Source organism: Linepithema humile, chromosome 1 (genome assembly GCF_040581485.1).
Source record: "Linepithema humile isolate Giens D197 chromosome 1, Lhum_UNIL_v1.0, whole genome shotgun sequence".
In the NCBI taxonomy this organism is placed as follows: Eukaryota; Metazoa; Arthropoda; class Insecta; order Hymenoptera; family Formicidae; genus Linepithema; species Linepithema humile.
The window spans coordinates 18,999,126-19,021,235 of NC_090128.1; the positions used below are offsets into that span (position 1 = coordinate 18,999,126).

At 29.7% G+C, this 22,110-nt stretch overlaps 2 protein-coding genes and 1 long non-coding RNA gene across 4 annotated transcripts; 1 reads left to right on the plus strand and 2 right to left on the minus strand.

Annotated features, from left to right (window-relative positions):
• Positions 1 to 2,518: 2,518 nt before the first annotated feature.
• LOC136997296 (uncharacterized) lies at positions 2,519 to 8,026 on the minus strand. The gene is made up of 2 exons (XR_010888103.1): positions 7,896 to 8,026; positions 2,519 to 3,047 (listed from the first exon to the last, which is right to left on the minus strand). It is a non-coding gene; the product is annotated as an uncharacterized lncRNA (long non-coding RNA).
• LOC136997293 (uncharacterized) lies at positions 7,885 to 10,846 on the plus strand. Of its 2 annotated transcripts, XM_067347882.1 has the most exons (8): positions 7,885 to 8,061; positions 8,582 to 8,737; positions 8,915 to 9,046; positions 9,129 to 9,209; positions 9,308 to 9,355; positions 9,435 to 9,658; positions 9,957 to 10,116; positions 10,202 to 10,846. In XM_067347882.1, the coding sequence occupies exons 1-8, from the start codon at positions 7,995 to 7,997 to the stop codon at positions 10,378 to 10,380; spliced, it is 1,047 nt and encodes a 348-aa protein (XP_067203983.1). In that variant the 5' UTR covers positions 7,885 to 7,994; the 3' UTR covers positions 10,381 to 10,846. The 2 variants fall into 2 exon arrangements, with proteins under 2 accessions (XP_067203983.1, XP_067203984.1); XM_067347883.1 differs by lacking the exon at positions 9,957 to 10,116 and having other exon boundaries at positions 10,202 to 10,341.
• Positions 10,847 to 11,591: 745 nt separating this feature from the next.
• LOC136997042 (probable G-protein coupled receptor 139) lies at positions 11,592 to 15,432 on the minus strand. Its single transcript, XM_067347208.1, has 3 exons — positions 14,635 to 15,432; positions 14,188 to 14,411; positions 11,592 to 14,033 (listed from the first exon to the last, which is right to left on the minus strand). Exons 1-2 carry the CDS (start codon positions 15,430 to 15,432, stop codon positions 14,214 to 14,216), a joined length of 996 nt encoding a protein of 331 aa, XP_067203309.1. The 3' UTR covers positions 11,592 to 14,033; positions 14,188 to 14,213.
• Positions 15,433 to 22,110: the final 6,678 nt, after the last annotated feature.

The window sequence follows — 22,110 nt, forward strand, 5'->3', positions numbered from 1 at the left end:
TGTCTTATTCTTTATTGTAAGATACTTTTATTACGTCATATGCTTTATGTATATATATATATATAATGTATATTATATGCTCCACATTATCTATATTTATATCAAAATATTTTTCTAAGAAATTGACATCATTTTGTATACTCTTTTTACAATAAATGTATATGATATATGCCATATTTTTTATTTCTAAAGCATGAAATATAAAGATATTTTTATTTTTTTGTGTCCATCATTTGTAAAAAAATTTTGATAAAAGAAACAACATTAATTTTGCGACTTGCAATAATCTGTTTCATTATATGCTTCTTTTAAATACTTACACTTAGCCTTATTTTATGTGATTAACTTGGTATTTAAAATACGTATCAAAATCGAAAATGTATTTCTATTACAGTAGAAACGAAACATTCTTGTCTTACAACAGAGAGAAATGGCAAAATATAATATTGTCTAAAGTACAGTCCAATAAAAACTGTTAAAATTGAACATTTTATAAAACCACTGTGATTCATGAAAAATCAGAATTATTATTTCAAAAATATAGATATATTTCGACTGTGTGTTTTAAACTGCACTACACATTCAAAATTCACAGAATAAATTTATTTCTGCAAAGTTGTGTATAATGTCAGTGGAAAAGTGATTTATTTGTTATTACATATACATGATATTTTACCATTCCTTTCTGGTGTAAGACTACAATGTTTTTTTTCTACTGAACTAGAAATTAATTTTATATTTTGATGTGTATTTTAGATACCAAGGAAAACGCATAAAATAAGGCTAGTTGTAAGTATTTAAAAGAAGTATATATTGAAACAGATAATTGCAAGTCACAAAATTAATGTTTTTTTTATCAAGATTTTTTTACAAATGATACATACAAGAAACTAAAAATACCTTTATATATATTTCATGCTTTATAAATAAGTTATATGACATATACATTTATTATAAAAATATATACAATATACAAAATGATATTCATATAAATGATATACAATATACAAGATGATATAAAAAGTTAATTTTACATAGATACTTTGATGTGAATATACATAATATGGAGCACAGAATATACATAATATATACACATAAAGCACATGAATAAAAGTATTTTGTAGAAATTAGAATATGAATGTATGTAATTAAATAATATAAATGTTTGCAAAAATGTTGCAAAATTTATGTATAATACATACACTTTTTTATCCTTCAGAGTGCCTTCAACCCATTTTTTTCAGCCGGGTTTCGTAGCACATAACACAAACACACACACACGCACAACTAACACACACATAACTAACCTAAAAGATTCTGTATATGACAGATAGCACTGAGAACTGTATAGCGCCTCTATCCCAAAATCTCGGAACTAATCTATAGCTCTTTTTTACCTTATTCTTTCTATATTGCACACATGCTTTACATAAATCTGGAAAAGGGTGGCGTTTTGAAAATAAGTCTCTAAGCTCTATTTTTTTGGTTTTCCATTATTGTTTCATACGCTCTTCTTCGGCACATGGTCTTGTTTTGCAGATTGAAGCAGTATAATTTTGATATAAAAGATATAATTCTTTGAGGTGACATTGTCGGTAAATTTTCAAAAATTTTTTTTATTTTTTGGTTTAAATTTGACCAACTGCCGAAAGATTAGCATATGTACTTTATTTACACCAAAGGATTTGTAATTCTATTAAAGCAATAAAAAACGCCACCCTTTTTAGAAAATTGAAGTTTCGGTCGGTAACAATATGACTTCAGCATCCTCTTAACTGATCAACAACTATGTGTGCCATTCAACGCTTATGCGAATTCGTTGTTATTCTATTTTGTTTCCAGTTATGGAAATATTTATGGAGACGAATATTTGTCACATAACGTTCACAATCTTCTACATCTTTCCAATGATGTACAAAGTTTCGGTTCTTTAGATAACTTTAGTTGCTTCAAATTTGAAAATCAAATGCAAAAAATAAAAAAAAAATTGCATCAGTCGGGGGCACCCTTAGAGGAATTTTCTAATCGTACTTTTGAAGAATTACAGCTTCCCATTCGATCATGTAAATTTCAACAATATCCGATTGTTTTTTATAAAAAAAATCACGACATTTCTCATGTTCAATTTAAAAATTTTAAAATTGCAACCAATCAAGCCGATAACTGTGCTATTCTTTATGACAAATCCGTAATATTTATTTTGGATATATTTGAAGAAAATTGTGTTTGCTAAAACGTTTTTTGAATCCAAAGTCTTTTTTTTGTGTTCCGTGCTCTTCAGAAAGACTTGGAATATTTATAATATCAAACACTACTAATGCAGATATAATTAAAATTTCCGTAACGCAAATAAAAAAGAAGTGTTTCAAAATTAAATGCTTTGATGAAATTGGTTGTTATGTTACAATACCATTGCAAACCACTAATAATTAGATGTTATAACTTTGGTTGAATATATTTTTATATTTTTCATTTTTGTATGTGTGTTATATGATAAAATTTATGCATCGTAAACATATATTTCTTTTGCCTTTATATTAAATATATTGCAAGTGGAAAATCCTTGCTTAACGGATTTCTAGTTCATGGATAACAACATTTCAATGGTGAGTGTATAGTATTTTACTGTACAAAAGCTTCATGCTGATTTTATATAACCAAGACAAATGAAGAAGAAAAGATTTAGAAGACTGATTGTTTTATCTACATTCTGTTTCACAATTTTCTCTTTTAAAGATCTTTTTTTAATAAATTTGTAATCTATGAACATGAAGGATCAATATTCCTCAAGTTTTATGTATCAAGTATTTATGTAATAAAGTATTAAGAGAAATTTGACAACAAAAATTGATCTCACGACAATAGAGCTGTTTCTATAAAAAATGATGTTATGTATATTATGTTCAACTTTCTTTTGCTTTTAAAATTATTGATGTCATTACAAACTAATTTTTATTTTCAGTTTTTAAAACGTTGGACGTTTTCCATATCACACAAGATGAGCAACGAAAGTAAAAAATATGCGGTGGTAAAATTTTTGTCGGATTCTACATTGTTGTAACTGTGTGGGTTTTTCTGAGGCTTGTAATAACTGTAAGACCTTGTAATATATAAACTGTGTATTTCCTCAGTGAGGGTAAGGTAAGAAGTGATCCGCACGTTAAGGAACAAGTGTGCTCCTTCCGACGGTGCTACATGACGCGCCGCCTAGTAGCGTTAATGATCGCTGCGGCTTCTCAATTACACATATCTATATAGTAGACTAATCCGCGCGCATTACGAATCTCCACAACACCTTCCCTTCAAGGAGAAGCTTACTTTCTACGTTGCGGTTACAATAAATGGAAAATATTCTCTTAACATTATAATTCTTTCTTTAGGGTTCTAAGAAGTCCCCGTAACGTGACGGAGGTTTACGTGTTCTCGCCGAACGACGTATATCTTCCCTTATATCTACTAAGTTTCGATCTGTCTTGTGTTCTGGTTGTTGTGGAGTAGCGGGGCTTGCCGGAGTTCCAAACTCGTTTCCTGTTTGTTCTACCACTATTTCATTATTGGGTATAGTGTCATCACCCAGAACTTCTTCAATCGGGCCATAAACATTATTATCTTCATTTAATTTTGGAGTCCGATCTCCGATTCCGCGTAGCTGATTCGCGTGTCGTTTCCATGTTCGATCATCATCTAATCTTTTCTTATAATGTAGCTTACCTATTCTTTCTATTATTCTGCCAAATTTCCATTTTTTGCTTCCTGTATAATTTCTACAAGCTATTCGCTTTCCTATCGCAAATTCTTTCGTATTTATTGCTTCATTTACTGTATCTCTATCCACCTCTTTCTTCGGAAAGATTAGGTCTAATTTTGTACGCATTTTTCGTCCTAAAAATAATTCAGCCGGTGATACTTTCGTATTAGTATGTGGTGTTGCACGATATTGTAATAACATTTGCTCTAATTTTATTATAAGATTTGTTTCGTTTGCATTCATACGTTTCAATGCATTCTTAAGGGTTTGTATAAATCGCTCCGCTTGTCCATTTGTGGCGGGATTGTAAGGTGCTGTACATTTATGTATAATTCCGTAACTTTTAAGAAATTTTTTAAATTCTTTTGAAATAAATGTTCTTCCATTGTCTGTAACTAATGTTTGTGGAATGCCATACGACGTAAAAATATTTTTACATTCTTTGATAATCGTTTTCGCTGTAATGTTATTAACAATTCGTACTTCTGGCCATTTCGAAAACGCATCAATCATTACAAAAAACCATTTTCCTAAGAAAGGACCTGCGAAATCCGCATGTACTCGACTCATCGCTGTTGCTGCCGGTTCCCAGTAATGTTGTTCCACTTTTGGTGGATTATTTCGTACTTTGTTGCATGCTACACAATTTTCTACTAAATTTTGAATATCGTGATCTATACCCGGCCACCAGCAATAACCGCGTGCAATTCCTTTCATTCTACTTATCCCAAAATGACCAGTATGTAATTGTTTTAGCACTTTAGAATGCAATAATTGTGGAATTACCACTCGGAATCCTCGCATAATAATACCATTTTGTAAATTAAATTCTTCTTGATTTAAATTAAATCTATCCTTGCTTGGTACTTCGTTTCCTGTTTGCAATGCTTGTAGTAATTTTCTAAGTTTCAAATCCTGACTAGTTTCATATTCAATTTGCTTTGCGTCTATTGGGAAATCTTGTAATTTATTTAATTGAAATGCTTCTACTACGTCCATTTTCGTGTTAACCCCTGGTAATGGTAATCTAGAAAGACAATCCGCATTACTGTGTTCTTTAGAATTTCTGTACTTAATCGTGTAATTAAATCCTTGTAAAAAGATTGCGTAATGTTGCATCCTCATTGCACTATAAACTGGTAAACTTTTGTTTGATGCGAAAATTTGTATTAGTGGTTTATGATCCGTTATTAGTGTAAATTTGTTACCGTATAAATATTGGTAAAATTTCTTAATTCCGTAAATTATACTGAATGCTTCTTTATCGATTTGCGAATATTTTTGTTGTGTTGCTGACAAAGTCTGTGACGCGTATTGTATTACTTTTTCCGTACCATCGGGATATAATTGTGATAGGACGGCTCCTATTCCGTAAGGACTCGCATCTGTTGCCAGAATTAAAGGTAATTTCGGATTATAATGTGCCAAGATTTCATTGCTTAGAAAAGCTTGTTTTGCATTCATAAATGCTTGCTCTTGTGCTCTTCCCCAAATAAACGGAACGTTCACGTGTAACAGTGTATTTAATGGTTGAAGTATTGAGCTTAAATTTCGTATAAATCTACCGTAATAATTAACCATTCCTATAAATGCTCTAACTTCCCAAACATTTCGGGGACGCGGCATTTTTCTTATAGCTTCCATTTTTGATTTTTCTTTGAGTATACCTTCTTCGCGTAATGTAAATCCACAGTACTGTATTTCATCCATCATGAACTTCGATTTTTCTAAATTTATTCTTATATTATAATTTTGTAAACGCTGTAAGACTAAATCTAATCTTTGTAAATGCATTATCTCTGTATCGCCTGTAACAACAATATCATCGAGAAATACTGCCGTTCCTGGAATTCCTTGTAATATATTTTCCATTGTTCTCTGCCAAATAGCAGGTGCAGAAGCAATTCCATACATTAATCGATTTACTTTATATAATCCACGGTGTGTATTTAAGGTTAATATCTCACTACTTTTCAAATCTACCTCCATTTGTAGATAAGTTTGACGTAAATCTATTTTTGAAAACTTTTTCCCACCTGCCAGCTTTGCTAATATTTCGTTAATTGTCGGGAGCGGATGCTCATCGACCACTAGCTTGGGATTGACTGTAACTTTGTAATCACCGCATATTCGTATTCGTCCGTCAGATTTCAAAATTGGTACAATTGGAGTTGCCCATTCCGACGTTTCGATTTTTGTAAGTACTCCGGCCCGCGATAATTCATCTAATTCTTCGTCTAACGGAGAGATTAATTTAAAAGGCACGGCTCTTGCCTTAAGGAATACGGGTGTTGCCTTTGGAATTAACTTTAGTTTTGCCTGTACTCCTATTATTTTCGCCCAATCCTTAGAACGTAAATCTTTGTATTTTTCTAATACATGTTTTAAGTTAAACTTTTTCTGATTTATATTGTTTATAGCATTGCAATTCAGGAACCCGAGTACATCTCCGGGAACGGAGAGTTGGCGAATCCACTCTCTTCCTAAAAGTGGTTCCCTATCTACCTCTGTGATATAGATATTCAATTTGCGCTTATTTCGCTCGTCTTCGATCGCTACCGTAATGTATCCGATTATTTTTATAACTGTTTTACAATACGCGATTAAGTTTAAATTTGTAGGATAAATGATCGAACCTGAAAAGTACCGACGTGCATCATACCGATTCATCACGGACACCGCTGAGCCGCTGTCTATTTCAAACTTAACTGACCTGCCATTTACTTGTAGTGTGCGGTAGAATTTATTCCGAAACTGTGGATGCTCAAGCTGGAGTATTTCCTCTAATTGATTTGTTTGCTCTTTTGTTTTGAAACATACTCGTTTCAGATGCCCTTTTCCACCACATCCAGAACAACAAACTTCTCTGCTTAGTGTACATTGTGAGGCTAAGTGACCTCTGCCGCATCTATAACATATTGTTTGATTATTTTTCGCGTAATTTGAATTTCCTGCATGGTTTACATTAGAACGGTATTTCGGCGCTGAATTATAACGAAAATTATTAGAATTGTTAGTAGACTTCCCTTTTTGTGAATTCCGTAGCTTATTCGCTCCCGTCTTTCGCTGCTGCTTCGTTCCTGCTCGGACGACATCCACCTGCGCTGTAGGCTGGGCCGGCGCTACCTGAAGCGACGCTGAACTCTTCTCCGAAAGTTCCATTGTTGTAGCTACTTTCAATGCCTCCTCGTACGTCAAGTCCTTTTTTTCTAATAGTCGCGTTTGAATCTTCTTACTGGATAACCCAAACATCAATTGATTCCGTAGTGCAGTTTTTAGATATTCACCAAATTTACAGTGGATACTGAGTTTATGTAATGCGGCAGCAAACTGTTGCACATTCTCGTTACCCTCCTGTCGACGTTGATGAAACCGAAAATTTTCAGCAATTTCCAGTGGTGGAGGATCGTAAAATTCCTCCAATGTATTAGTGAGTCTTTCGAAAGTTTGCCGAAAAGGGTCTTCTGGGTCAAGTCGATCACACAAAATATCGAATGCTGTTGGTCCCACGTAATGTAAAAGATAGGGCACTCGTTCTTCACCTCTAATATTGAAAATTATAAAGGCTCCTTGCAATCTTTGCAGCCATCTTCGCCACGTGGTATTTTCGTTATCGAATGGTTCTATCGTCAACGAATTTGGTACTGCCGTTGCGGGTATACGCAGTGCGCTGGAACTTCCAGCTGTCCCCGGCCCTTCGGGCAATGGCATTTTTGTTTTATATAATTTCTATGCTCACCCTCTGTGCTTCTTCCTTTAACTTGACCATTGGCCGGAAAAGAAAAAAAAAAAAATAATAATTTCCTTGCTCGCCACGTGGTTTGTGTTTCCGATTACTGTATCGTAATCTGCCGACGGCTCACACGTTCCCTTTCGTATAATTACTTATCCCATCCTCGTCGCCACTTGTTGTAACTGTGTGGGTTTTTCTGAGGCTTGTAATAACTGTAAGACCTTGTAATATATAAACTGTGTATTTCCTCAGTGAGGGTAAGGTAAGAAGTGATCCGCACGTTAAGGAACAAGTGTGCTCCTTCCGACGGTGCTACATGACGCGCCGCCTAGTAGCGTTAATGATCGCTGCGGCTTCTCAATTACACATATCTATATAGTAGACTAATCCGCGCGCATTACGAATCTCCACAACATACATATTCTGAAATTCCAACAGCATGGCTTTTAAAAAAAAAATGATATTCAGCAATGTTGGTGGCCACCTCGAACAGCAAACAGTGCAATATTGATAATGAACTGTGAACGTCCTGATTTTTATACATGGAATCATTATGAAGTAAACATCGTAAAATATTGTAGTAAGTACTTGCATTAATATATTACCGGTCTTATTATGGAGAAAAACAATTTTTTACGGAGAAAATACACTACCGCTCATAATTATTCGATTTAAAGAATTAAAAAAATAGAAGATTACATTCGAAGAAAGTAATATTCATTGCTGAAAAGTATTTTACATGGGAAATTTAGAGAGAGACTATAATATTTAATTAAAAGATTATTCGTTAATTCGTATTTAACTAATACTTATTAATATGTGCACTCTCTTTGCTTTGATTACTGCTTTATTAACATTTTGCATTCATTGAACTAATTTCATCGTTGTCTCTTTTGATATTTTATTCCATATAATTTGTTCCTTATGTCCTCTTTGTTTATAGGAAATATAGATTTTAATAAATAAAATAATAATACGGACTAATTGGAGAGAGTTCGATAAACGTTGTTTCAATAATTTATCATTCTTAGTAAATATTAAAAGTATTATGCTAGTCGGTGTACAAAAAACTAAATGTTAATTTTTTTTCTTTATTGCAGCATCTCTTGAGTCAGCCCGAAAGAATGCAGCAGACTCTAATTATGACACAACTGATGAAGAACGACTGGGCCGAGGAAAGAGGTTACATTTGACATATAATCGTTTCAGGAGCGATGAAGAAGATGATTCTCATCAACCTCGAAAATATATTAAAAGTAAAGTATGGTTGATACATATCATAATTCACTATGGCTGTGTACATTTGTTTATGTACTGTATATAATTTCCGTATAATTATCTTGCATTGTTATTGTTCACGATATCGTTGCAATGTAGTATATTTATACGGAGGGACGTAATATTATGGAATAAAATTATTTGGCTGTTTACAGAGAAACAAATCAATAAAAATACTGTTCAGGTAACTCTACCTGAATGTCCTTCGAATTTGGATATAACCAAACAATCCAACGTCTTAACAATTAATAATGCAAGTGAAAACAACATTGTAACTTTGCAAAATGGTATGTTTTTATAATAAAGATATGTGAAGTATGATAATTATTATTGCAATTACAGTTATTATAGTAATTTATACATTTCCAGAAGAAGAAAATGACCCATTGCTGATAACAGATAAGGAGAATGAATATTCTAATCTGTACAATGTACCAATAATATTACAAAGTATGTATTATGTTATATAAATATATATTATATAAATTATAATATTAAAATATCACCAAATATTAATTGTAATTACAAACTTTAATGAAATTTTATAGGCAATACTCCACCGATTGAAAACTTAGAAAACATCTCTACTATAAAAGGTAAATTATTTTTGCATATTATTTGTATTCAACTTACAAATTATTACTTTGTGTACATCATTTTTTTATTATATTGCAGATGACATACAACAAATGTTGCGTATGCAAGCAGTATCAAACATTACACTGAAAGATATACAGCAACGATTATTAAAGATGGAAACTGCCATTAAAGACCGCGTGTTGAGTCCTGTCGAAATTAATAATGATCTCATTGCACCATTTTTACCGTTAACAACAATTGGAGTCGTGAAAGAGTTTGATGCATTACTAAAAATGTCGGGTGAAGCTGTGATACAGTTCGTAAGTACAAAAATTTTAGCATGATTGGCATATTGATTAGGATACAGAAATTTTCTACTTTTTTAGTAAAATTTTTCATGATTTCCGCATTCTTCTACTTTTAACAGTGTACATTTGCAGTGTACGTTTGCATTTGTTTGGTTGAAAAACATGTCAATAAAATCATTTAATTAGACAAAAATTATTACACAAAACTATTACACATTTCTGTTGCAATATTATTCTATATTATTGCTACGATCAATTTGAATACATGTCATATTATTTATTTACTTATTTCTTTTTCTTTTTTTTATAGAAAGAGTTTTTGTCAAAAACTGGTGGAAATAATGTCAGAGACAATATTCACCGTATCTTAAGAAAAACATTAACAAACGAATGTTCTATGAAGTGTTCCTGGAAAGGACTACGAAACAATTTCAGAATTTCAAACTTACATTTAATAAAAATTATGAAAAGTATGTTGTAGGCGTATTAAACTTACAAATCACAACTTTTTATTATGATGGTTTTATTAATTGTATTATGTCACTTTCTTTTCAGGAGAGATAACATTGCGTTATGCTACATGCACGGAAACAGATTTTGATAACACAGTTGCAGAGTGGTTACGCTTTGCAGCACAGCGAAATAAGAGAGACAGAGCAAAAGAAAATATTGCTGACGGAAATAATGCTGAGGAAAATATTGGTAACGAAAACAACCCTGAAGAAAATAACTAAAACAAGTTGTTTGTGATATAATTATTTTATATAATATATAATATATATATTTTTTATGTACACACACATGCACATATGTATATATTATGTGTGTTGTAAACATAAAAATGATGAACTAAAATAGTTGCAAATAAGGTAAAAGACCCAGTGTTCGGACAGTTAAGGCTGCACTGCAAGAAATAAATATTTACCTTAAATAAGTTCTTAAATATACAAAATTTTTTTATTGTTTTATAAAATAGTTGATTTTAATTTTTTAATATTGCAGAAATGATTAATAATCTTAATATTTCGCTGACAGCCCAAACATTAGGATATGTCCGAACACTGGGTCTTTTACCTTATAAAGTATAAAGATATATATGCAGTTATAAAAGAAGTATAAGGAAGTATGTTACAAACTATAGTAGTGATAATATATAGTTGTATTAATAATAACATACAAATATATTATTGATATAATAAATATGTAAAGTATTTTTTATTTGATTCCTATACAAATTTACAATTAAATAGTAATAATATAATTATTACGAAAATGTCCTTTAGTAAACTCAAATCAGAAATAACAGATTCCTAAATTAATTCTAAATAAAATTCTATATACTTTTATTATAATAAATTTATTATCTACAATAAGTCGTCTATGGCTGTAGGATATATCGCATATCGTATGACGGATATCATTGTGTCTTACCGTTTTACATAAATATCATGTCCCAGCAAACACAGTTGTATAACCGCAACATTACCATAATAAAACTGAATGTAACAAGTAATATAACGTGTGTGTTACATGTAACATTTATGTTAGTTGTAATTTCCCACTTATACAAAATTGCAGTTATAATACATGAATATATCATGTTACTAAAATATTACATAACCGTTACAACAGTAACTGAAATGTTATAGAACAGTTATATAGATTATTGGAATGTTATGTAACTGGAATATAAATTATGTAATTGTGTTATATAACTATTCTTTTATTTGTTGCGAAATAGTAATATAACTGTTACGAAAATGTGCTTTAGTAAACTCAAATAAAAAATAACAGATTCCTAAATTAATTCTAAATAAAATTCTATATACTTTTATTATAATAAATTTATTATAATAAAATTACTAAAATACTGTTACGAAAATGTGCTTTAGTAAACTCAAATCAAAAATAACAGATTCCTAAATTAATTCTAAATAAAATTCTATATACTTTTATTATAATAAATTTATTATAATAAAAGTATATAGAATTTTATTTAGAATTAATTTAGGAATCTGTTATTTTTGATTTGAGTTTACTAAAGCACATTTTCGTAACAGTTATATTACTATTTCGCAACAAATAAAAGAATAGTTATATAACACAATTACATAATTTATATTCCAGTTACATAACATTCCAATAATCTATATAACTGTTCTATAACATTTCAGTTACTGTTGTAACGGTTATGTAATATTTTAGTAACATGATATATTCATGTATTATAACAGCAATTTTGTATAAGTGGGAAATTACAACTAACATAAATGTTACATGTAACACACACGTTATATTACTTGTTACATTCAGTTTTATTATGGTAATGTTGCGGTTATACAACTGTGTTTGCTGGGACATGATATTTATGTAAAACGGTAAGACACAATGATATCCGTCATACGATATGCGATATATCCTACAGCCATAGACGACTTATTGTAGAATAAATCTTAATAACTGTTACAATTATTAAAAATAACATAATATAATTACACACTAAGCTCAAACATTTATTATACTGCTTTCAAGCTTATCTGCTATATTCATTACAGCAATAAGTAATTTCATTTATTTATATTATTGAAAATTAAAATTTAGATTAGAATTAAAAATTCTTCCTGTTGCTCGTGTGTGAAACGGGATTTTTATGAAAACGAAAGAGTGACATATAATATGGTACGTGGTAGGAAAAATTAATTAAACTTTTTGATAAAACAATTTTTATTAGTTTTCTTTATACAAACATTGTTAATTTATAGAAACAATTTTAATAAATAATTTCTTTTTTTAATTGTGTGATGTATGATTTCTAATTGACAAAAGAAATAATCAAAGTTGTTGCATCTGTTGATATCGAGAGTTCGTCAATTGTGTTAGATATACATATATTTAGGCTTTTTTGAAAATGAAAAAAAGATATATACAGGGTGTCCCAAAATTTTTGGGACACCCTGTATATGTAAATAATAAAAATGACACGTTAATTACACAAGTAATTATTGTTAACAAAAAAAATAGCACAAAGCATATGAGTGTAGAATGGATAAATATTTGTGTCATACATAATAACCTGGAAAAACTTTATAATATTTTTTGTTAGTACAATCTGCAGTTTATCGGTTTGATTGAAATTGTCAGCGCAAAACTGATTTACAATAGCAATATAAATCCGATATCGTCGTTAGTTGGAAAATTGGCTACAGTTCTATGTGTTTTTATTAATTATTTTATACAACACGCTGCATATTTTTATTTGTACACACATAAAATATACTAAGTAGGCAAACTGATCATTATGATACGTTAATTTTAAAATAATTAAACAAATTTGTTATTGTAAAAAAAAAACAATTAGATAGTAGTTAATATAATGTTTGAGGAACTCGTCGTTTCCAAATTATCCGGTTGGAGATCCACCACAGTATTACGATTGCCTTCGACAGGCACAAATACGAGACGTATACATTTAAACGTATCACAAAACACAAAACATTTATTACTTTCACAATACTTTTACATTAGAATATTACACATGTTTACTTATTAAAGATAAATTGTAAACAACAACAACGGTTGCTAAGAGAAGAGATTTTATATCAATCTGTTGCTAAGGACAACGATTAACAAAGACAGACGAAATTATAACATATGATATAACATATGAAATAGAAATACAAATGAACCAACCCCCTTCACCGTAAGCTGCTTGATCCACTCGTGAATGAAAGGTAGTTGATCATTACCTTTATCAAAGATTGCATATAAACAATTTACATGCAACCGATAATGATATAAAACTCTGTCGGCGACCGAGCAATAAACCTATTTTTTGATGTGCAATATTATGTAAAAAATTATTGCAGTATTATGCATTGTGACGACAAATTGATGAAACATATTTTTACATTTTTAACTACAACATTTTTAACTACAAACATTATTAAATTCAGTAAATTATTTATTTATTGCAATCAACTGAAAATCTTATTTGGCCGTGTTACACTACACTCTTCGCTCGATTCCTGGCTCTGACGAGCTAGCCCAAGCGTCGGGAAAAGCAAACCGTTTCACACAAATAAATCAACATTTCTTTTACAACATTTCTTTGTGTGGATCTACTAGTTGAAGAACGTATAATTGTTGTAATATTTTTCCGTGCACTGTATCGGTGTATGTATCTTTCTTTTATTAATACTTTTAATATCTTTTAGTATTTCTAACGTGCTTATATATTGAACTATTTATACTTAACTATATTTATATACTATATTGTGATGTTGTGAACAAGAGTTTTAGCGTTTCTTAAGAATTTTTCATTTTACGTATTGTTAACAAACGAGTCCCGTTCCTTTTGTCCAAGTATATTTAAGCATAAATACTAAACCTATAACAAAATATAAAGTTTTATTATATTAATAAAGAGTATACGACATTTTTATATTTTTTACATTAACTTAATTGTATGAATCATAAAAAAAATGTAAAAATTAATAATTTAAATAATATATGTATACCGTCATGTTTCTTCATTACATTACCTTATAACAATTGAATGATTAAAGTATCAATCGCATTGTTCCGCAAAATTTTTCATGTCTATACCTTCGTTCATTCTACTATCTGAACATTTTGTAAAAATGCAAATCAATTCTTTACGAAAATTCTTCCCAGTTGCGCTGTAGAGAACAAAATTTATTCCGTAATTTATAAGATTTAAAAATATGCCGATGGGATAAAGTTCGTGAACAATCTTATTCTGTATCTGCAAATATAATTATAAGCACTATAAGTTATTATTAAAACAAAATAAACAATAACACAGTTTTTATATCGTTTGCGTTAAAAGAAATTTAAAAATAATAAAAAAAATTTTAAAATTAAAAAATTAATTAACACTTTTTTATAACATGTAAAATGCATTTGTAAAATAAAGAAACTTTGTATTTGATAATTGATTTTTGTTAATTGTAAATGTTAATACGTACGTCATAGACTATATACATTACAACAACTTGTTGAGGTATATTCAAACATATGAATAAGCTTGAAATAATAACAAGCATTTTTGTGACTTGAATGTGTGACTCTTCATTGTCAGAACTTTGTGTTTTCTTGTTGGAAGCAGAAGAACTTGAAATCATGTTTCTTCGAATACGATTTTGCTTGCGGATGTTGTACATTATTAGAACATTAAAAAATGCTATCATTATTGCAGGTAAGACAAACGTTATGATAGCTTCAATGGCGCTTACAATTTTTGCCCCGAGTATATTTGTTTCATTAATTTCTGTAGGTAATAGATTGTAAAAGAAAATACTGGACAGAATAAACCAAGGGATAGAGTATAAAACTGCTAATCCCGCCAATCTAATCAATATGATTATCGCTCGATTAACTGTGCACAAGGAGCAACGAAGCGGCCACTTGATCGCTATATATCGTTGAACTGTAAAGGCCACTACAATCCACACACTCAGGAAACAAAATAACCATCGTAAACCAAAAAAAAGAGCGATCAACCAATTCTCATAATATAGAATATTCACAAAATGCAACCACATCATAAATGACGTCAACACACCAATGTCGCTCATCGCGAGTGCACCCAAGTAGATGCTGGATGAATGGTAACGCAGTTTTGTGCAAAAGAGTACATATACGGATAGACTGTTGCTCACCAAAGAAAGACTCAAGAAAATCGGTATGCAGTAGTCTCTAATACATATAACACTTATATAAAATATATATAACGCTTTCGGTATTGTATCATATTCGGCGTCCATCCTTATGATTGATTTTGAATTGTTAGCTGCAGTTGTTAATGAAAAAGGAAGTGGAAAGTGTCTGAACGTAGAGTGGATAAAACCTTATGTTATAAACAGTGTTAAACAATTCCGTTGTTATTATAAATTCGATTATAAAACGGTAGATATAAACCGGTTTGTTTGAAAAATTGTCAGAGCGTTTTACGGTAGCAATATAAAGTCGATACGTACGATTGGAAAACTGGCTACAGTTCCGTGTTTTGTTTAATAAAATTTTAATTAATATAAGTAAAATTTAGTAAAATATGTACTGCTTATTCACCGTTAGATCAATTAAGCCTTCTTAATGTTACTGTTACTAACATTTGAAAACATTATATAATTTCACATGAAACGTCAGTTATACACTGCACTATTTTCAAGCTTGTCTGTTGGATTAAAGTAGACTTTATTTACATTATTAAAAATTAAAATTCATATTTAAATTAAAAATTCTTGCTGTCGTTTATGCACGACATCGAGCTCTCGTGAGAATCGGTGAGTTACACATACAATAGGTGTGGAAAAGTTAATTAAATTATAAGTGGTAGAAAAAGTTAATTAAATTTTTTAATTAAACGTTGTTAATTGCACATATATTTTTAATTCAAAATAACTTTAATTAATTTTTGTTTAAATCGTGCAACGTATAATTACTAAAATATAAAGTAAAAAATTATAAAGTAAAATAAAAAATTATTATATAAAATCAAAAAACAAAAATACATACATATGTAACACATGTGTTACTTAATAAGCGTTATTCGTAAATATCGTTTTGAAACAATTAAATATTATACGATAATTATGCCTTATCGTGTTTTATCATTATAATTGCACGATAGTATCATACCATTCCTCATAAGTTTGCATCTTTAAGACATCTTCGTTTTTTCTAATGTCTAAACGTCTGGTAAACGTTGCAGAAAATTCTTTTCAGTTGTACAATAAACAACATAGTATACAGTAACATTTGTTCTGAAATTTGTTACAAATACCCAACTACTGATACATTTACGGTCGAAGCATAAATCATTTGCAAACATGATTATTATCGTTATATGTCATTATTAAAAAAAATGTAAACAATAATACAGTTTTTATATCAATTGAATTTATATAGTCTTAAAGCGTAGTATTTTTGTAGCTATGATATTTTATTCATATACATACTTCGAACTTCATAAAACTGTTATATAATGCAACAAAGTAAACGTCTCAACAATCAAACAATTAACAGGCAGATGTTTTTATTTTTATTTTTCTTCAATATTGTTTGAGAGTTTAATATTTAAAAATAGTTATAATATTTCTTTTGTTAATATGTAGTAAAATATGTACATGTCCGAGTGTTAGAATATTTTTCTTGTTGTTGATAAATATAACGCGCGCGCGCGATTAAACGTTAAGAATTTTAAAATAAAATTTGAAATTTAGGGAAAAGTTAATTAATATTATTTTATAATATTTAAAATATTGCCTGCAGAGAATACATTTTGAAAGTAAAAAAACTATATATTTGATTATTAAATAATATTAAAAAACTTTTTGAATACTTCATAATAAAATAAGTTGAATTAGATTTTTTAATCTCACCATTGTTAATTGCAATTAGCAATTTTTAATTAAAAATAATTTAAAAAATTAAATATTACGTTATATAATTCATATCGTGTTGAGATGCCGTATGATATAATCACTAACGGATCCTGATGTCGATAATAGGGGGAGTTTTGACCTGCTTTAATGCATTTTTTACCAAGATTCTTGAAACGGATCTAGCAAAATTGATTTTTTTAAACTTAGAAAAGAAGGGGTTTTAACCTCCCCTCCTCCCCTCAGGATCCGCTAGTGGATATAATTGATTTTGTGCTTCATAATACCTTATAATAATTGCATGGTTAAATAACAATCGCACCGATTCTTGAAATTTTCTATCTCCATCTTTTTATTCCTTCTAGTATCTAAAATTTTCGTAAACATGCGAATCAATTCTCTGCGAAAATTCTTCCCAGTTACACATTAAAGAACGAAGTTTATTCCGTAATTTGCTTGCCATAATTATTGACTAATAAACCAAATTATGTCAAAAAGTTCATTAGAGGTCTGTAAATATAATTTTTATTGTTATATGTTATTATTAAAGAAATATAAACAATAATATAAATTTTATTTTAATTTGATTAGATATTAAGAACTATAAAAAGCTTTGAATTTTGAAAACAACTAATCAATAGCCTTCCATAATATATAAAATGCACTTTTAGAGTAAAAACAACTCTGTATAGTCTGTACTTTTTTAATTGCAAATATTAATACGTACACCATAGAAAATGAAAAAAGAGCAGATTTGTAAAGGAGCATTTAAACATATGAATACGCTTGAAATGTTTACAAACATTTTTGTGACCTTAATGTGTGACGTATCGTTAAGACTTTGTATATTCTCATTGAAGGCAGCGGAACTAAAAATCAAATTTTTTCGGATACAATTCTGTTTACGAATATTGTTCACTATCAAACTATTAAACATTACTATTAATGTTATGGGTAAAACAAACATTATAATAGTATTAATAGCATCCACCACCAGTACTTGAAGTTTCTTTTAACCTTTGCATTAAAATACTTGTACTTTTTACTGACAATGAGTATAATAAACTATGGGAAAGAATATAAAACCGATAACCCCACCAGTTTGATCACAACGATTTTCGCTCTGTTGACTGTGACCAAGGAATGACGAAAAAGGCCAATTGATTGCTATACATATATCGTTAAACAGTTAAAGTTACCACAATTTACATACTCAAGAAACAAAATAATATTTGCAAATCAAGCACACAAATTATCAACCAATTTTTGTGATTTGCTTTTAGTATCTGTTGGAACCAGTTCTCGAATTCCATTACCAGAACATCGATGTCACTTATCGCCAGGGCACCCAAGTAGATACAAGACGAGTAGTAACGTAGTTTTGTACAGAAGAGCACATACACGGATAGACTGTTGCCCAGTAGACAAAAACACAAGAAAATTGACAGGCAGTATCGTGAAATGTGACTAAAAAACAAATTCATATTTAATTGCGATTAGGCTGCGATGATTACTATTACATTTTTCTGTCTGATTTCTATTTGAATTTGGATAAATGGAAGGCGAGCAGTCAATGTGTTTGTTCGCTATATATATATATATATATATATATATATATAAGTATATTTATTACAATTAAAAGCATCAAAGAGATACTTCGTCACAGATGTTCCGAGATGACCTGCTTTCGATAGCTCGATCGTCTTATTCCGCTTACCGATCGATCTTTTTTCCTTTGCCGTCTTTTATTTTCTCTGGAGAACTGAATTCTGCAAAAAAGAAAAAGCTCTCATTCCGCGATTTGGATATTTTATACAGTTTTAAGAATCATTGCATTACTGCTCCGAAAACAGGGTTAATTAGATACTGCTATTTTTCGGAATCTGAGTTGCCATTAATCCGACAGTAAGAATCAAATTTTGTCGCTCGATTACAAAATACCGTTTCGACCCGACACAACGTGCGCGTAATTAAACATTAGGATTTCGAAAATAAAACTTTAATTTGACGATAATAATTAATTAATATTTTTATATAATATGTGAAATATTGCTTACAGAGAATACATTTTGAAAATAAAGAAACTATGTATTTGGTAATGAGATGGTTTATATTTAAATAGAAGATTACTAAATTCAAAACTTCACAATAAGACAAATTTAATTAGATTTGTTTATTTAAACTTTATTAATTGCAACTACACTTATAATTAAAAATAACAAAAAAATTAGTTTTAATAAAAAGTAATTAAACAAAATATTAAATATTATAATATAATAGTATAATTGATGTCGCGCTTCATCATTACATTACCTTATAATAATTGCATGACAGAGTAACGCACTAATCCTCAAAAACTTCCATTCTCATATCTTTGTTCCTTTTAGTATTTGAACGTTTCGTAAACATATGGATCAATTCTTTGCAAAAATTACTTCCAGTTGCGCAGTACAGAACAAAATTTATTCCATAATTTATTTCAAACAACAAATCGCAGATTAGAAAATATATCAAAAGATACGTATCAACGTATCTCACATCCCATGTCTGCAAATAAGATTATTAGCATTATAAGTTATTATTCAATAATTATAAACAATAACACAGTTTTTATATCAATTGCGTGAAAAAAAATTTAGAAATAATAGCAAAAAATTTAAATATTAAAAAAAATTAGTTAATACTTTTTTATAACATGTAAAATGCATTTGTAAAGTAAAGAAACTTTGTATTCGATAGTTGACTTTTTTAAAATTGTAAATGTTAATACGTACGCCATAGTTGATACAAAGTGTACAGACTTGTATAGGTACATTCAAACATATGAATAAACTTGAAATAATAACAAGCATTTTTGTGACTTCAATGTGAGACGCTTCATTGTCTGAACTTTGTGTGTTCTTATTGGAAGCAGAGGAACTTAAAGTCAAATTTTTTCGGATACAATTTTGCTTGCGGATGTTGTGTACTATTAGAGCATTAAAAATTACTACCATTGTTGCAGGTAAGACAAACGTTATAATAGTATCAATAGTGCTTACAATTTTTATCCCGAGTGAAAGATTTGTTCTATCATTTTTTGTGAAAAATGGTACGTACAATAAAATACTGCATAAAATAAACCAAGGGATAGAGTATAAAACTGCTAATCCTGCCAGTCCAATCAATATGATTATCGCTCGATTCACTGTGTACAAGGAGCGACGAAACGGCCACTTGATCGCTATATATCGTTGAACTGTAAAGGCCACTATAATCCACACACTCAAAAAACAAAATAACCATCGTAAACCAAAAAAAAGAACGAACAACCAATCCCCATAATACAGAATATTCATAAAATATAATCACATCATAAATGACGTCACCAACACTCCAATGTCGCTCATCGCAAGTGCACCCAAGTAGATGCTGGATGAGTGGTAACGTAGTTTTGTGCAAAAGAGTACACACACAGATAGACTGTTGCCCACCAAAGAAAGACACATAAAAATTGGTATGCAGTACTGTTCAATGTACACAATCACATTCAATGCTGGATTATGTGCGTCGCTCATCCTTGCGTATTGATTTTGAATTTGTAGCTTCGGTTGTTAACGAGATAAAAAGTAGAGTGTTTGACGTAGATTGGGTAAAACCTTGTGTCATACACAATGTCAAATAATTCCGTGTTAATAAAAACAAACTGCAGTTTGATTACAAACCAGTTGATATAAACCGGTTTGATTGAAAAATTGTCGGCGGGTTTTACCGTAGTAATATGAAATCGATACCGCCGTACGATTGGCTACAGCTCCGTGTATTGTTTTTTTTTTTTTTAATTTTACATAATATAAGTGCAATGTAGTAAAATAAACGTGTTGCTGTATTATACACTATAACTACGGACCAGTTCAGCTGTTTTAGGTCTATTCTAATAAGTCATAATATGCTGTCTGGCGCAAACATACTGAGCTGTCTGTCGGAACCAATTATCTGAAGTCGTGCGTCAGAGACGGGAAAAAAGATGTTTAATTTTTATGTATCTTCTTTCCTGTTATGACAAAGAACATATTTATTAACTTTTTAATATTGACTCAAAATTCAACTACAACAATAGATGAAATTTTTGACGATATCATATAACAGCAGCACGAATTTCTGTTGACAAAGGTTTTTTACGACTTCCTTTATGTAGTTTTATTCATTTTTGTGACAATTATTAAACTTTATTTTTTATATTATAACATGATATTTAATGTAAAACGGTGTGTCACAATGATATCCATCATACGATAGGCGACATCCTACAGCGATATACGACTTATTGTAGAATAAATCTTAATAACTGTTACAATAACTTAAAATAACGTAATATAATTGCACATTAAGCTCAAACATTCATTGTACTGTTTTCAAGCTTATTTGTTATTTTTACAGCAGCAATAATTTTATTTATTTACATTATTAAAAATTTAAATTTAAATTTAAATTAAGAATTTTTCCTGCCACTCGGGTTTGAAATTGGATCTGATCTGCCAATAGAGTGTGAAATCTTTTATTAGAATCAAAGAGTAACATATAATATGGTACGTGGTAGCAAAAATTAATTAAACTTTTTGATAAGACAGTTTTTATTAATTTTTTTTATACAAACATCGTCAATTGTATATATGTTTTTAGTTAGAAACAATTTTAACTAATTTCTCTTTTAATCGTGTGATGTATGATTTCCAAATGACAAAAGAAATTATGAAAACATATATATGTACATATAAACATTTAATAAATTTATTCGACTTATATACTTGACACAAATAAAAATTGTCAATAAAAAAAATAAAAATTGAAAAAGGTAAAATAATAAAAATTAAGGTAGTTCCAACAATTTTCCAATTATTCAATTATTATTTCATTTTCATAATTGCCGGCACATATCGTTATTTACACGTAGAAAATACAGTCAAGGTGCATCAAACATATAAATATGTTTGAATTTTTGTAACTCTAGTGTGTGACGTTTCATTGTCAGAACTTTGAGTTTTGTTATTGGATGCAGTGGAACGTAAAATCAAGTTTCTT